This window comes from Lontra canadensis, unplaced genomic scaffold (assembly GCF_010015895.1).
Source record: "Lontra canadensis isolate GAN:19392208 unplaced genomic scaffold, GSC_riverotter_1.0 scaffold164, whole genome shotgun sequence".
NCBI lineage: Eukaryota > Metazoa > Chordata > Mammalia > Carnivora > Mustelidae > Lontra > Lontra canadensis.
Genome location: NW_022631158.1, coordinates 1586395 through 1601476, shown reverse-complemented (window position 1 = coordinate 1601476; position 15082 = coordinate 1586395). Strand labels below are relative to the sequence as shown.

At 55.9% G+C, this 15082-nt stretch overlaps 1 protein-coding gene across 7 annotated transcripts in view; it reads left to right on the top strand.

Moving 5' to 3' along the window:
- The window catches only part of NOS1AP (nitric oxide synthase 1 adaptor protein), a 260575-nt gene extending 254016 nt beyond the window's left edge, over positions 1 to 6559 (top strand). For 5 of the 7 annotated variants that reach the window (XM_032845453.1, XM_032845449.1, XM_032845450.1 and 2 more), the window contains 2 exons: positions 4468 to 4759; positions 5504 to 6559. In XM_032845453.1, coding sequence (XP_032701344.1) covers positions 4468 to 4759; positions 5504 to 5978 — 767 coding nt within the window. In that variant the 3' untranslated portion in view covers positions 5979 to 6559. Of the gene's footprint in view, positions 1 to 165; positions 532 to 4467; positions 4760 to 5503 lie in introns of those variants that run through there. The other 2 variants (XM_032845456.1, XM_032845457.1) reach the window with 2 other exon arrangements.
- The last annotated feature ends 8523 nt before the right edge of the window (positions 6560 to 15082 follow it).

Below are 15082 nucleotides of genomic sequence, written 5' to 3'. Positions count from 1 at the left end.
GTACAGTTGACATCACAAGAGGGTCCCATGATTCCACTCGCTGGCCAGGCCGTCCCTTTCAAAGACGGGTGGAGTCTCTTAAATTTTAGAAAGAGTTTTTTGGACTTGTCATCCCTCATCAACCTGCCTCGATTGAGAATGCCCAGGGGGAAGGAAGCCTGTGGCAGAGATGCGACCACGATGTAATCTGTTGACTCCCATCCCGTTGATCTTTGGTGTCCTTTTGTGTCCTTGCTCTCACCAACCCCCAACTCTGGGGACCTCTGTCCTCTCTGAATAAGCTTCTTGCTCAGCTTCTCCTTCATCTGCCTCACCTCTGCTATCAGGTGTTTTTGTTCTTTCTGCTACTGAGTTTGGAGTATAATTTTTACATTTTCTCTGGAAATCGTTTAAAAGTGGCAAAAAGTTGCAAAACTAAAACCAATTGTTGTGCATTCTGTATCCGGGTTTTCCTATTGTTAACATTTCGCCCCGTTTGCTTTGTCAACCCCCTCCCTCCGCCCCACACTTGGCTTGCTGAGCTATTCCAAGGTAAGTTACAAGCATCATGGCCCTTTGTGCCTAAATACTTCCGGGCACTGCCTAATAGGGACCAGGTAACATTTTAAACGGTGGTGTTGTCTGTTTTTAGCAAATGACTACAACATAAGCAGGCAGCTTACTCAACACCATTTTCTCCTTATGAGCAGTTTGCCGAGGGACTGAACTCCAAGTGGCCAGGTTGCTTCTTCTCTCTGCTTCGCTTCTGTCCTACCCCAGCCTAGCCTGCTGCAGGCGGGGTTGGGGGGTGGTGGGTAAGGGTGAAAGGTGATCCCTCCATTTTGAAGATAAGCTCCGTTGTAGAGCGTCACAACAGGTGCAGACTAGGTACAGAGAGTGCATTTGATCGAACTGTGCAGCTGCTTGGGCTGCGTGGAGACACGTGGCCCGGTCATGGTGCACGTGCATGCGTGCGTGAGCTTCCAGGTGTGAGAGCCCAGAGTCGTCTTCCTGTTGGTGTCTGCCTGCAGGACTTCAACGTTGCAGGACAGGGTGGAGAACCTCACTGCCTCCCGCAGAGCCTGGCTTGGAGACTTAGAAGGCGTTGGAATTTAGTGGACACCATGGACTTGGGCAGCTTTGAGGGAATTGGTGGTTTGATTAGATCTTGTGGTGCAGAGGAAGATCCTGGGGTCCGGGGAGCTGGTGTGCGTGAGTTCTCACCCCACTCTGCCGTTAGCGACCTGTGCAGCATCAGACCTCCCTGCCACCGTGTCCTCTTATTTTACTCATTTAGATGCTTGGAATGGTCTAAACCCGGGTGGTTTGTGTGCAGAAATGGGACAGGAGAGTAATGAGCGATGCACACAGGATCCAGAAGATTTTGAATTTCATCCTGCAGGAGTGGGAGGGGGGGGTCATTGAATTCTTTCCACTGCCAGCTTGAGAACATCAGACACACTTCCTATAAAGGGGGCTCAGAATACTGAGGAACACACACGAAGCTGCCTCGGTGCCTGTTTTTAGAGTTTTTAAAAACCAGATACTTCCGGTCTTGGGATTGAAGAGTTTGTGGGAACCTGCTTGTCCAGGGTTTTCTCGCATGTTATACCCTCCTGGTATGTTGTTGCTGGTGGCCGGGGGCAGGAGGTGACAGTCCCAGAGTGGTCGGCCACTACATAAAATGTGTCTCTCTCTCGTTTGCTTCCCACCTGCTTTCCGAGCCCCTTTCTCGGACAGGTAAGAGACCGTCTTTCTGATGGACGACGTACGTCACAGATGCTTGGCTCTGCTCGGACATGTGCATGTGGGGGTGTCGTGGGGTGAGCCACCAGGTTGGGCAATCATTGTTTTTCTTTCCATCGTCATCATTACATTCTGAACCACCCCACGTCTAGTCCAGGGGGAAGGACGGAGTGTGGGGGTCGTTAGTGCCATCAGCAGGAAAGGTGCTCATGGCACACCAGAGGGTGTGGAAGCAGAGGAAGCCCCCGCCAGAGCCCTACGTCCGAGAGCAGACCACTTGTTCCCGGGCTGACCTCGGCAGAGGAGGTTATGAGTGGCTTCTGTAAATGGTAAAGCCTCGGGAACAGTTTCTCTACACCGTCTGCCCGTAATGTGGTCAGGTTTTAAGGATTCCTCTCAAAAGCCCATTCGATTAAGCCAAACTTACTAAATGGCCAACTCCTGTGCCGAGTGCTCCAGAAAGTTTAAAAAAAAAAAAAAAAGTCACTGGGGATACTGCGTCTCCTCCAGGAGCTCCCCACTTGGTTTTCAAGACGAGGTGCGTTGGCCAGAAAGACACAGGGAATTGCAAAGAACACATAGGACAGGTTTTCTTTAAATTACTGAAGAATTCAGCGTAGACATTTGGGAAGGTAGCGGGCAAGAAGTACAGGAAATCTACAGTGGGGCGTGATCCTGTAGTTGTGCTTATTAGGAAGTTTTTCAGATAAGAGGAGCTCACAGTTCACGAGTCACTTGGGGTTTGTTTTGGTTACTTACACTTGCAGAAATGAGGTTTGCTCTGTACATTTACCTGACACCAGTAAGGAGACGGGCTTGGATGCATCAGAGTCAGGAAGGGGCAGGGGTGGGAGGGGGGTGTGCCTTCCCCAGCCAGCCTCTTTGGGACACTTGCCCTGGTTTCATGGTGGCCCAAATACACTTGCTGGTTTGGAGGGAAATAGTTAAATGCTTTCATGGCCAAGGGCTTCTCTGCAAGTCCACAGATTTTACGATTAAAGAAAAGCTAGGATACAGGACGCGATAGAGAAAGCATGCAGAAGTGGGTGATGGTGTGGCGAGATAGCGCTCTTCGTAGTCACAGGAGCTGATGACCCCATTGGGGGCTGGGCTGGAAGTCCTGCTGGTGCGCTGTGGCCACACCTGGAGCCCAGGCCGCCTCACCCAGTCAGCTCTGTGCCCCAGGCCCCGGGGTGGTTCTACCCCAGTTCCCTAGCACGGGCCCCACTGTGGTGCCTTCCCTGTGCGCAGCAGACGCATAGACCTGGGGGGTGGGGTTCGTCCGCTCCGCTCCCTGCAGCTTCCTGCTGCCGCCCAAAGACCTTTACAGGAGGGCTTCTCTAGCTCGGGCGCAGAAGGGGTATGTCTGCTGAAACCGCAGTAAAGGGAAATGCACCCCCGGGACGGGGACTCAGCAGTGCAGGGCAGAGAGACCTACTTGATGCCAAATTCAACAGAAGCAGCAGCGCACCCCAAACTCACTCACTCTTGGGAAGGCTCAGCGTGCGCAGGCACTTGGAGATGGAGACCAAGAACAAAGTCTGTGCTCAAGTGTTACCTCTTCTTCCCCCAGATCGGCAGAGTATCTAGAGTGGGTGGTAGGGACAGAAACCTCACGTGTGCCTCCAAGGCCCCAAAGAATGGATCTGTCTTTGGAGGATGGAGCTTGACTTCCCAGTGGGGGAGGACACCCTGATACGAGCGTGTGGACGGTGTGGCTTAAAGCCCCAAGAACCATTCATTCCAGTGACAACCCTTGGAGCTATGATCTTGACCTCTATGGTTCTCCCATCTGCAGAATGGGTCTGGCAGTTCGAGAGATTTATTGAGCACCTTCTGTATACCCGACCAAGCTAGCTGTTAAGGATACGAAGGTGAATGAGATGTGGCCTTGTTCACAGCCTGGTGGGTCTACCTGCCACCCTTGGAGTTAGTCCTTCAGACTGAAGTTGGGGAGAGAAGGGCCGTCTCTGAGGCTGCTCTTGCATGACGCCAGGCCACGGGAAGTCTGTGGAGAGGGTGAGAACGGCAGAGTTCTTGTTCAGCCCCTCCAGTCATGGCCCTGTGACCTCAGGCCCAGCAGACAGTTCTTCTCGTCCATAAGTAGGATTCCTCCCATGGCGCAGCTCGCTGGCTGGCCGTGAGCCTGCGGTCAGGCTCCTCCTGCTCCCCTGGGTGTCAAGGCTTCGACATGAGCCGGTCCGGAGCCCCCACCCGGCATCTCTGCACCCAGCCGCCCATGCTCCCACGTTCCTCTTCAGGAGAAAGGGGGCCTGTTTTCCCACAGAGAGAATGTGCCCCACGGGTGGCCTTCAGCGGGGAGCTTCCCACGCGAGCCTCCTCCAGCTTTGGCCCCTGTGCCAGCGTCTGCTCAGCTGTGTTCACAGTGACAGAAAATACCATAGTTCATTTCTTCGTTATTTTTTCTTCAGAGGGCTTGGTGGCCCCAAGGTCAGGGGTCAAGCCAGGAGTCAAGGAGGCAGGTGTAAAGGGATAAATTGGGGGGAAGTGGTAGGTTTAAGGCTGGAGCTTGTCACCAATGGACCGGGCGGGGTGGAGCTGGAATGGCTCGTCCCACATCCCATCTGGAAAACCCACGCAGAAGGGTTGAGAGCGTCTCTGCGGGTTCTCCCCCGAGTGTTTCCAAAGCCTGGGGCAGTGACAGCTGTGGGTGTGGTGTGCGGGCAAGAGGCCGAGCGACCCATCCCCGCTCACCGCAGCCCTCTTCCCCTCTGTTTGCAGTGGACCACGGCATGTTCGAGAACGTGAACGCCGCCCACGCCCCGAAGCTGCAGCCCAGCTGCTCCTTCCCCCACCTGTCCCGGCTGGCGGCCCCCAGCTCGGCCGCCCAGGGGTCGGGGGTCTGGGTGGGCAGCAGTCAGCACCTCAAGAACCTGGGCAGAGCCGTGGGGGCCAAAGTCAACGACTTCCTGCGGAGAAAGGAGCCCTTGAGTCTGGACGGTGCAGGCGCCATGGAGATTAATAGGACTGCGGGGGCCCGGCTGGCCGGCGGGGTTTCGGGCGAGGAGGCCAGGTGAGTGCGGGTAGGGGGGCGGCCGGCAGAGCTCCGAACTGACCCCGGGCCTCCAGAGAGCACCTCTGAGCTGGGCACATGGTTGTTGGCTGCCCCCCGGTCACTATGGCCGAAGTTTACCAAGCGCCCATCAGGCGTGCACAAGTGCCAGGCCCCACGCTCCCCTACCCCCGAAGCGGCCCAGATGGTTTCCATCTCACACAGAACCAGGTTCAGAGGGGTGAGGTTATGGAGTCAGTAGTGGGCACAGCTGGATTCGAACCCCAGCATTGCCGGAGGCTCCCAGGGTGGATGCCAACACCCAGCCACAGCTTTGAGCCACTGCTCTGCCGGTGGTAGGGGAGGAACGTGGGGGTCCCTGGGACCCACGGAGGCAGGGGAGGGAGAAGCCTGCTGGGGTCACCAGGTCCCTTCTAGGCCTTGTTTTCCACACCTGCTATGCTCCTCCGCGGGCAGTGTCCCCCATAGGGCTCATAGCAAAGCTCTGATGTGACACAACTCGCCAGTGGTCCCAACAGCAACACGTAGCTGCTGTCAGCACCGAGCAGGGGGCGGAGGGGAGGACAGGGGTCACCAGGGAAAAGCCAGCGGTGCTCCAGCTGCCACAACCCACAGAGCAAACCGAACAGGGGTGCGCTTGCTGGGTGGGCGAGCCGTCGTGCGGTGGGAGCTGGAGAAGCAAGGATGGGGCGGGGGTCTCGCCATCCTCAGAGCACCCGGGCCTGTTGTCATCGACCCCCCCAGGTCGGCCCCGCCCGATGCGTTCCCTCGGCTGGATCCTCCGCCTCCCATCACCAGGAAGCGAACCCCTCGGGCCCTGAAGACGACGCAGGACATGCTGATTTCGTCACAGCCCGTCCTGAGCAGCCTGGAGTACGGGACAGAGCTGTCTCCTGGGCAGCCCCAGGACCCCCTTCCCACTGCTCCACCCGAAGCCCCCCTGGAAATGGTGGACAAGGGCGAGGCTCTGCCCAATGGAGAGGTTTCCCTGTCCGTGCCTGACCTGATTCACCAGGACGGCCAAGACGAACCCAAGCCGAAGATGACTGAGTGCCGAAGGGCCTCCTCCCCGGGCCTCCTGGAGAGGAATGGCCTCAAACTCAGCCCGAGCCCCCCCGACCTGGCCGAGGCGCGGGAGGACGGCAGCTCCCCTCCTCGGGCACGGACCTCCAGCCTTGACAATGAGGGCCTGCACCCAGACCTGCTGTCCTTTGAGTAGGGCCTCTTCTTCCTGCCAAGCACCCCCCTTCCCCTCTGCCATCTCCTTCCCTGGTCTCCCTCGCCCCCACCCCGGCTCTGTGTGCCCTTTGCTCCCTCGTGCAGAGATCAGCAGAGAGCTGGTCCCCCCGTGTGGGCTGTGTAGGGCCAAGAGTCCCTCAGTTGTCCTTGTCAAAGGCTCATTTTCTGTAAACCAGAGGACAGGTCCTCTGGGTGCCAGCCACAGCCCCGGGGTGTTGGAGCACCTCTACTCCCACACTGCCCTGACTTCCCACTGTGCCCCTGCCCCTCTCCTTCCACAGTCTGGTTACTCTCTCCTGCCTCGGCTGAGGGAATCTGGCTGGGTGGGAAATGATGGGTTTGGCTGATGATGGGCCCAGCCTGGAAAGCGGCCTACCCTGAGTGCCGCCCAGCCACCATTCTGCCCGGTCCTGAGACCACGGAGGCCCCAGGTGGTTGCCTTGTGTCTGCCCTTTGGGTGCGGGCCAGAAGAGACACCAGGCCTGAGACCCGGAGGCAGCCTGGTTGCTGGCAGTTCTCGGGGTGTTTCCCATCTGGCCAGTTGGGGAATGCACCAAGCCCGCTGGGCACTGAGGAGGCACTGGGGGAAAGGGGTATGACCTGGCACATGTGGGCTCCAGGCATAGAAGGGGAGGCCGGGGCACCCTTGCTGCACGAGGACAGGGCTAGGTGGGCCCTGCAGAGGCAGCCGAACGGGCCACCATCCTGCTTTGGGAGAAGGCCCGGGAACTTGGTGTCCAGGCAGCTGGCCCCAACAGAACCTGGGGCCAAAGTCGTGGAGAAGATAGGATGAGGCCAGAGCAGTCGCTGGGGGCTCAGAGCAGTTTTCGGGGACCACCCCATGGCCTGAAATGAGGCAGAGGTAGGGTCCGGGTATGGTAAGTGTCAGAGCTGGGGTGACGAACATGAGACTGGGGTGTGGCAGGAGCTGTGGGACAGGCTCTCTCTTACCAGGCAGGAGGTGTTTGCGCTCGTGTTCAAATGGCCTGTGTCTCCCATCTCCCTCAAGCAGCCTCTGCCCTGCCTTCCCCTGGCCCAGATGCCACATGGTCCTCTCTGCATCCCGGCCTTCGGGATCTATGTCTGGGACCAACCCGGTTCATCCAGCATTAACCGGCGCCTGCCCTCCTGGGTTAACCCACTTTTATGTTCCTCTCTCCCACCAGGGACCCTGTCATGCTGTCTTCCTGTGGCCAGGAAACCCTGTCGGGGGGAGATTCCCAACCCTGGGGGGTCTTTGCAGCAAGAAGAGAACCTCCCTTTTGTTGAACAGGGTGGCTGGCTGCCTGGAAAAGCCTGGCGTGGCCCGTCCGGCCATGGCAGCCGGTGGGCAGTCTTCCTCCTGGGCCTCCTGCTGCCGCCCCTTTTCTGTCCATTGTTCAGCTCCCCCTGCCCCCCAACACTGCTCACGTTGTCCCATCACCCAGTTCCCGCTCCCTGCCCTCCCCACCTCTGTGACATCCAAGCAAACTCCTCTGGACCCAGGATTCAGGAGCCTGGTGGGGGGCAGCTCAGCAGGGTGCCAGCAGCCCTTCTGGTGTTCTTGCTTCTGGAGCCTCCTGCCCCATCTCGCACCCCATCTTCCGTTGCCCCAGAAAGCCAGGCTGCACTGTGTGCTCCTGGCAAAGCCTCGGCTCCCTTTCCCACGAGGGGCTCTGCAGGCCGGGTGCCGCGGGCAGGGCAGGTACTGAAGGTCTAGATCCTGCCACCTTCCTCCAAGAACATCACGACAATATGATCTCTGACCCCAAGACTCGGAAGTTCTCGGGACTAGCGTTTGGAAGCCTGTGAGTTCTCCCAGAACAGCTTGGGGTTTTGCACACAACACAGAGCTGGGGACAGGGGCAGAGAACCTAAGGGCGTGTGCTGGGAGCTTCCATGCCAGAAGATCTGTTTGCTTTTCCGGTGGGAAACTTAGCAGAGCCTTGGCCCCTGGGGCTTCTGCCCCAGAGAACAGGGTGGCCCCCGCCAAGTGACACGGCGGCCTGTCATGCCGAGAGCTGGCGGACCTGGGCTGGCTTAAGCATGCTGCTCTCCATGCCACACCCAGCCCCTGCTGAGGTCCTGGACCTCAGACTCAGGGTTAGCCCAGGGATCCCCGGTCGTCCCAGGACCATTGCCAGATGACGCTGGAGTTCCTCAGACTCATGTCTGATGCCCAGTGAGGGCTGGCGGGACCCTGCTCCCATCTTTGGCATCTCTATGATCTCCACCCAGGCCACTGACCTCCCACCGGGCGTGGGGAGGCAGCGATGCTGCCATCTGGAGGAGGGGTCTCAAGCCTGAAGTCCCAGCCTAGATATGGCCAGTAATCCCTGGTGCTAGGGGCTGAGTGCTGCCCCCAGGCGGCAGCAATGACAACTTCTAACCCTCCTGAGGGCCTGGGCTCTGAGCGGCTTCCTGTGTCTGTCTCAGCAGCCTGACCTCCCTATGGTCACAGGGTCCCCCCCACGCCCTGCCAAACACACCCTCATAGTGAGTCCAGCTTCTCACTATGGGCCACTTGGGTGGCCTGGTCGACGCAAGGGCAGGATAATGAGAAACAAAGGACCTATCTTCTGAGCCTGCATAAGGGAGTTGGGGGCACAGAGTCTCTTCCCTCCCTGTTACCCACCCCCAGTCCCACTGTTGGCACCTAGCCTTCCCCTGATAAATCACAGGTGAGCTTCCAGAACCTGGCAGGAGAGTGGCGCGCTCCCCTGCACAGAGAGAGAGGTGTCTGTGTGATGCACGTGGACGGTATGAAGACGAATGGGCGTATGGCCCATTGGCTTTGAAAGAACAAAGAGCTCCGCCCCAGTCTGGGAGAGGAAGATTACAGATCTGAGTATTTTCTAGAGATTTTATATTTATATTTTTAGTAGTGTTCTGGTAGAAGGAAACTGCAGAATAAAACGATCTGGTTTGGTTTCGTCCGTTGGCTTTGGTTTCTCCGGACTGAGGGGAAGTGGTCGGTTTACTCAAGGCTGGCTTGTTGGCGGGCGAGCACTGGCCTTTTGGGTTAGGAGCCTGGGCTGGTGAGACAGAGGTTGAACCCTGAGGCTGGTGGGCACTGTCTGCTGACCTCCCACCAGAGGCCCTCGGGGGAAGTGATCTCAGGCTTCCCCCTTCATGAGTCCCCCTAACTGGCTGGCCACTAAGCATCCCTCTTCCAACCTGACCATCATGTGGCTGTTGGAGGGGCGACATGACGGATGCAAGTGGACCCCTGGATTGTCCTCTAGGCTGTGACTTACCTGGGGCACAGCCCTCTTCCACGGAAGAGGGGACAGGGCTGTGCCTGTGCACACGGACCTCCTTCAGAGGGACCAGAGCTGCTGGCTGAGGTACCTCCCCACCCTGGAGCAACCTTGATGCTCGATTACTGGCCGGAGTCTTGCTGCTCCGAGGCCAGTGTTGGGCCCTGGGACCCGGAGGCCTCACACAGCCGAGAGATGGCCGGGCCTCTAACCACCTGAAAAGGGAGGAAATGGAGAATGGATGGGAGTGGGGACAGGAAAAGGGGCCTTTCTTCTGTTCACAGAAGCCATACACCTTTTTAAAGGGGACCCGGCTCTGTCCCTTTGCTCAGGTGAGAATTGGATTCTACAGCTCAGCACGTGGGGTCCCAGGCTCCACATCCGAAATGCTTCGGGCAGGAGGCCCCCAGCCTTCTCTGCATTGAGTTCCACTCAGTGTCTCCGAGGATGAAGGAGACAATGGTCCCGAAGGCCGCCCGCCTGCTTCCACCCAGCGGGGCATGGCGCATTGTTCTGGAAAGGCAGCAGAAACGCAGACACCCACCCCACACATTCCACGCACGGGGTTGGGAGGGAGCATTGAAATCACTTAAAATAGCAACCTTTTCTCTAGGTCCAAGCCCCAGCAACTACTCCTCAGGTAACTTCTCTGACTGACGGCTCCCCAGATGGGCTTCTGCGGGCATTCAGGTGTGAAATACACCTTTCCCATGCCTTTCTTTTCCACTGTGATGCAAAGTAGGTATTTGGGGCGAAGATCGAATAGGGAAAATTGTAGCAAAACGTTTCTTTGCAAGTGTAGAAACGGCCGTGCCTGTCACTCTTCATGCGCTGCTCCAGGCTGAGCTGATGGTCTAGAAAGCTGGGTGCAAAGATGGATTTGTTCATACAACGTATCCGAGCCGCTCCAGGAGCCCAGTGCTGTCTGGTGCACAGCGGTTACCTGGTGGGAAAGGACTGCCTCATTCTCTCCATGTCGGGAAGGGGTGAGGACACCGAAGAACCCGCCCTCCTGGGACAGACAGGCTATGTTAGCAGGGTACCAAAATGCGGCAGGAGCATCGAAGGCGGCAGTGAATTGCAGCTGGTAGTGTCCCTCCCTCTGAGCTCAACCTTCCAGTAACTGCTGAAGAAAACCAACAAAGCAGAGGTCATCGAGAAACCCACTTCATTCCTGAGGTCCGTTCACGGGCTGCTGGGAGCCCCCGCTGGTATTTGGAATTAATGGAACCCGCTAATCCGGGACGGCTCCCCAGATGCTGCTCTCAACTCTGAGAATGCCTTCTGGTTCAGTTTGCTCTCAGGCTTTGGAATTCCTTTCAGGTCGGCGAATCCTGGGACTGTTCTAGAATGCTCTGTGGTTTGACTCCGTGTCCTGTCCATCCCTGTCTCTAGGCCAGCTGGTGGCTGGGGATGGCTCAGCAATGGTTTATCTTTGAGATTCAGTCCCCCGTGGTCCCCTGGGCTTCACTCTGCCAGCAGCATGTGGGGTGCCCCACGCAGAGCCCCCGCTGGGCTCCCCTGGGGGCGGGAACAAGTAATTAAGTCTGCACAAAGAAATTCAGCCCTGGGAGATGACTCCCCGCCTCCCCCCAGACAGTGTCCTACATGCAGATGGCCTTTCGCATCTTTCATCTCTCCCACGGAAATGCACTCGGGAAACTTTAATTTAGGTTGTTCAGGGAAAGCATCTCTGAGTGCTTTGCCCCTCCACCGTGCCCTCCTCCCCGCTGCCCCTCGCACTGGGACACGTCGTGAGAGCCCAGAGTCCCCGGCATGGACTAATGAGAAAATTCCTCCGTGTTGGGTATCTAGGGCTCGTCCCTCCTGGGACACAAATCCTCTTTGTGTCCAGCTTATCTCCAGCTGCTGCCATGATAAATGGTCCAAGTGGAGGGAGCCCAGGCTGGCCCTGTCCCACGGGACGAATCCCCTGGTTGTTGCCCACAGGGCCCCGGAAGCCAGCTTGAGGGAGTGTTGAAAGACCCGCTCGGGCGAACGAGGCTGCTTTCTCTCTCAAGGGAGGTGCCTGCGGAGTGTGTCTGTTGCAGACCGGGAAGCACAGCCAGCATTTTCTCCTTGGAAACAGCCAGAAAGGGGGAAAATTAACCAAAGTGGAAAAGCAAACCCACCCCCAACAAACCGCACCGGTCTGGTTTTGTTTTTACCATTTAACCAGTTAACCATGGTCGGGTTGTTTGCTACCCTCTTCCTTAAGGCACCGTCCAAGTTTACCACCTTGTTCTCTCTGGGTTCCCATGGGTTCCCCAACTCCTGTCAGCCTGGTGGTTAGGCCCAGGGGAGTGTCCGGCCAGCTTCTAGGGCTAACTCTCGGCCTGTGGCTCCGTGGGCCTGGTTCGGGGTGGTCCAGGTCACCGGGAGACCTGTGGAGGAGCAGCCTGGACCTTGGAGATGGGGGGACATGAGCCCCGTGGGTGCTGTGAGCGGCTCCCAGCTTCAGCCAGCATCTGAGCTCCCTCTGCATCCCGAGCCCACGGGGGACAGACCCAGGTGCTGGACGGAAGCGCTCGGACCAAGTCTGGATCACCCATCTCCGTACTACCTTCCGGGCCTTCTCCAGGCAGCCGGTAAATTCCGTTCCTGGCCGCCCTCCTTGCTCATCTGAAGTCCTGGGTTCTCTCTGTCCAGAACCGCAAAGACAGCCTTTGCGGCAGACCTGGAGAGTGTTCGTTAGACCAGGGCAAGGAAGGACATTCTTGGGGAGCTGGTCTTCCGGACAGGGGGCGGAGGCCGTCTGGGAAGTGACACTCAGCCCCCCGTAATAGGCGGGCCTGGCAGCCCCGCTCATGCCTCACCCCAAGACCTTGCTCATCACCCAGGGGGCTGTGGGTGATGTACACCGTGAGGAGGCAGAGGCCTTCCGTGAACAGCGTGAACAGCGGCAAGAGGTGTGAGACGGGCTCTCTGCTCTCCAGAGCACACCCAGCCCAGCCCCTCACCGGCTTCCTCTCCTGCTATGGCCGCTGTGCCTCAGGACCCCCAGCCCCCGACATGCTTGTGTTCAAGGCTGTCCTTCTGCCTGCCTTTCTCTCTCCTCGGACCTTGCCAGGCTGTCATAATTAATCCTTCCCATTTCAGCTCAGGCCTCCCTTCCTCCGGGGGCCCTTCCCAGATGCCACCCCCGGCCATGCGGTCTTCATCCGGGCACTTGTCGCGTGATGTGGAAAACAGCTGCTCCTGGTCTGTCCCCCAGGCCCTGAGCCCTGGGGGGGGGGGGGCGTGCCCTGTTCATCTCCAAGGCCTGAGCCCGCAGCACAGGGCCTGGCCCAGCTCAGGAGCTACTAAAGATGTGCTATGAACTGAAGTCCAAGAACTTCTCCTTTATTTTGGGAAATTGTATCAATATGTCCTGTACACACAATCAGGTGCTCAATGGTGTGGAACAGACGAGACGGGGTTTTCACTGAGGTCTGGAGCAGACCAGCCCCTTCCTCGGGGCCTCTGCCCGCCCGCGGTCTCTGCACCCGATCTCAGACTTCAGAGAATGGAGAATGATTAATGGACCGGGGCGTAGGTCATTTATCTCCCGCCGGAGCCTCCATTAATTCAGTTCCCTGGGCAGGTGCCCCCTCACCCTGGAGCCAGCAGAAGCCGGCACTCATGTCCCGCCTCAGGTAGGAAGGGTCTCTCTTCAGCGCCAGGCTCCCCACCCACCTCCTGCTGCTGCTTCTCCAACACTATCCAATACTTGACTTCCACATTCTACCACTTGGGGCTCTGCTATTAATTGGTGCTTTATTCTTTTTTTAAAGATTCTATTTATTTATTAGAGCACAAGCAGGGCGAGTGTCAGGCAGAGGGAGAAGCAGGTCCCCCACTGAGTAGAGAGCCCGATGCGGGGCTCGGTACCAAGACCCATGATCCCAGGATCATGACCTGAGCCCAAGGCAGAGGCTTAACCCACTGAGCCATCCGGGTGCCCAGTTAGTGCTTTATTATTATACTTCTAAAGCTCCTGTGTATTGCAGGAATTTGTGCTAATCCGTTTACATTCATTACCTCATTTGTCTTTCTCAGTCGGCCTGTAAAGGAAGTCCTGAGAAGCCCATTTTTCGGATACAGTCGGTCTCTTACTGCCTTCCGAGGTATTTTTATGCGCGATCGCATTAAAGCTCCCATCTCGTGACACAGTTATTTCAGCCCATTTTGTAGCTGGGGACACTGAGGTTGAGGCAGTGACAAAGCAGAGCCTGGATCTTAAAGACACATAAAGGACAGGGCAGGACCTGGAGGCCCGGGTCTCCAGACGGGAGGGGCAGGTGTCTTCTCTGCTCTTCTCTGTCTCCTTCACACCAGCCTAAGAAAAACCCTCAGGAAGTGGTCATGGCCCAGAAACGATGAAGGCAAATTTACTAAACACCGAAGATTCGTGCAGAATAAGAGCTGAGAGACCCATTCACCGAACTCATTTTACAGAAGAGGAAAGACCAAAAGCTGCGTTTTTTTCCAAGTTCTCCTGCGCTGGCATGGTCTCCAGCTCCTCACAGTGCCCTGTGCGGTGAGACCTGTTGCCCCGTTTTCCAGGGGAGGCTGACCAGAGGCTAATCGAGTTTCAGCAACTCGCCCAAAGTCACTCTACCAGGAAGCGACAGAGCAGACCCTGCTGCCTCTTGAAAGCGTTCGTTCACAGGGGTTTGGGGTAGAAATCTGCTCTTGGATTTGCAAGAATTTCAGCCCCAAGCAGGGGTGGCCGTCCAACTTCGACTGCATTTCAAATTGCAAACTGAAGGAGAAGTCTGGCTTATACACTCATCCTGTTATCGGCGCTGGAAATTAAACATTCAAATGTGAGGTATTATTCCGAGGAATGGTTCAGGTTGGAAGAGCTACCCGGGTTCCTCACCCTGGTGGTGGTGTGGTTTTTACACACACACACATACGCGCGCGCGCGCGCACACACACACACACACACACACACACACACACTTGTTTTCTTAGTTATTGTCTGACCTCTCGTGGCTTACTTTAGGCATTGCAGTTTCTGGTAACGAATTTTTGCAAAAAGCAGCTTTGTCATATTCCTAAGATCATGTCCTAAGGTCAACGAATAGTATGTGGGGAAGAAAAGAAAAGAGATGACCCGTCCTAAGAATTTCAGTAGCAGAGAGAAAATAGATGGGGAGGTGGGGGGGGTGGGACAGGAAATGAAAATTTCTAGAAGTCCAGAAAAGTTAAAACTTAAAGAGAAAATACAAAAAAGAGAGAGAAAGAGAGAGAGAGAGAAGCACTTCACATAAAAGAAATAGATCAAGATGATCATAATCATAAAAAGATATGTACCTAAAAGTATAACATTAACATGTTAAAACAGGAATGGCAGAACTATGGGGACAGTCTGTACACCAACTATGGTAACTAGAAAGCGAAACTCTATTATATCCTATGTTAAAACGAGACACTTATTTCTCTGTGATAGGTCATATAGGTGAAAAATCTATAAAAAATATTTTTTACATGATTTGTAGTCTTAAATACATGGGGTGGACCTTGAGAATGAACTTTAAAATGAATAGAACAATTCTCAAATGAAATATTCACAGAATGTCCACCAAGGAAGCCTCAGAAGTCATGTCAAACCATGTCTTCTAACTATAACACTCTACGGTTTGGAATCGACACAAAAATAAAAGCTGAAATATATGTTTAAAAACAACTACAAATTACTGAATCATGCCGGGATTGCAGAGGACGTTTTTCTATAAATTAAAAATACTTTGACCTGAACAGCCATAAAAATTTGTGGGATGCCACTGAAATAGTACCATGAGCTAAAGTCATGGCTTTTATGTATATATATTTATTTTATTTATATATATATATATAC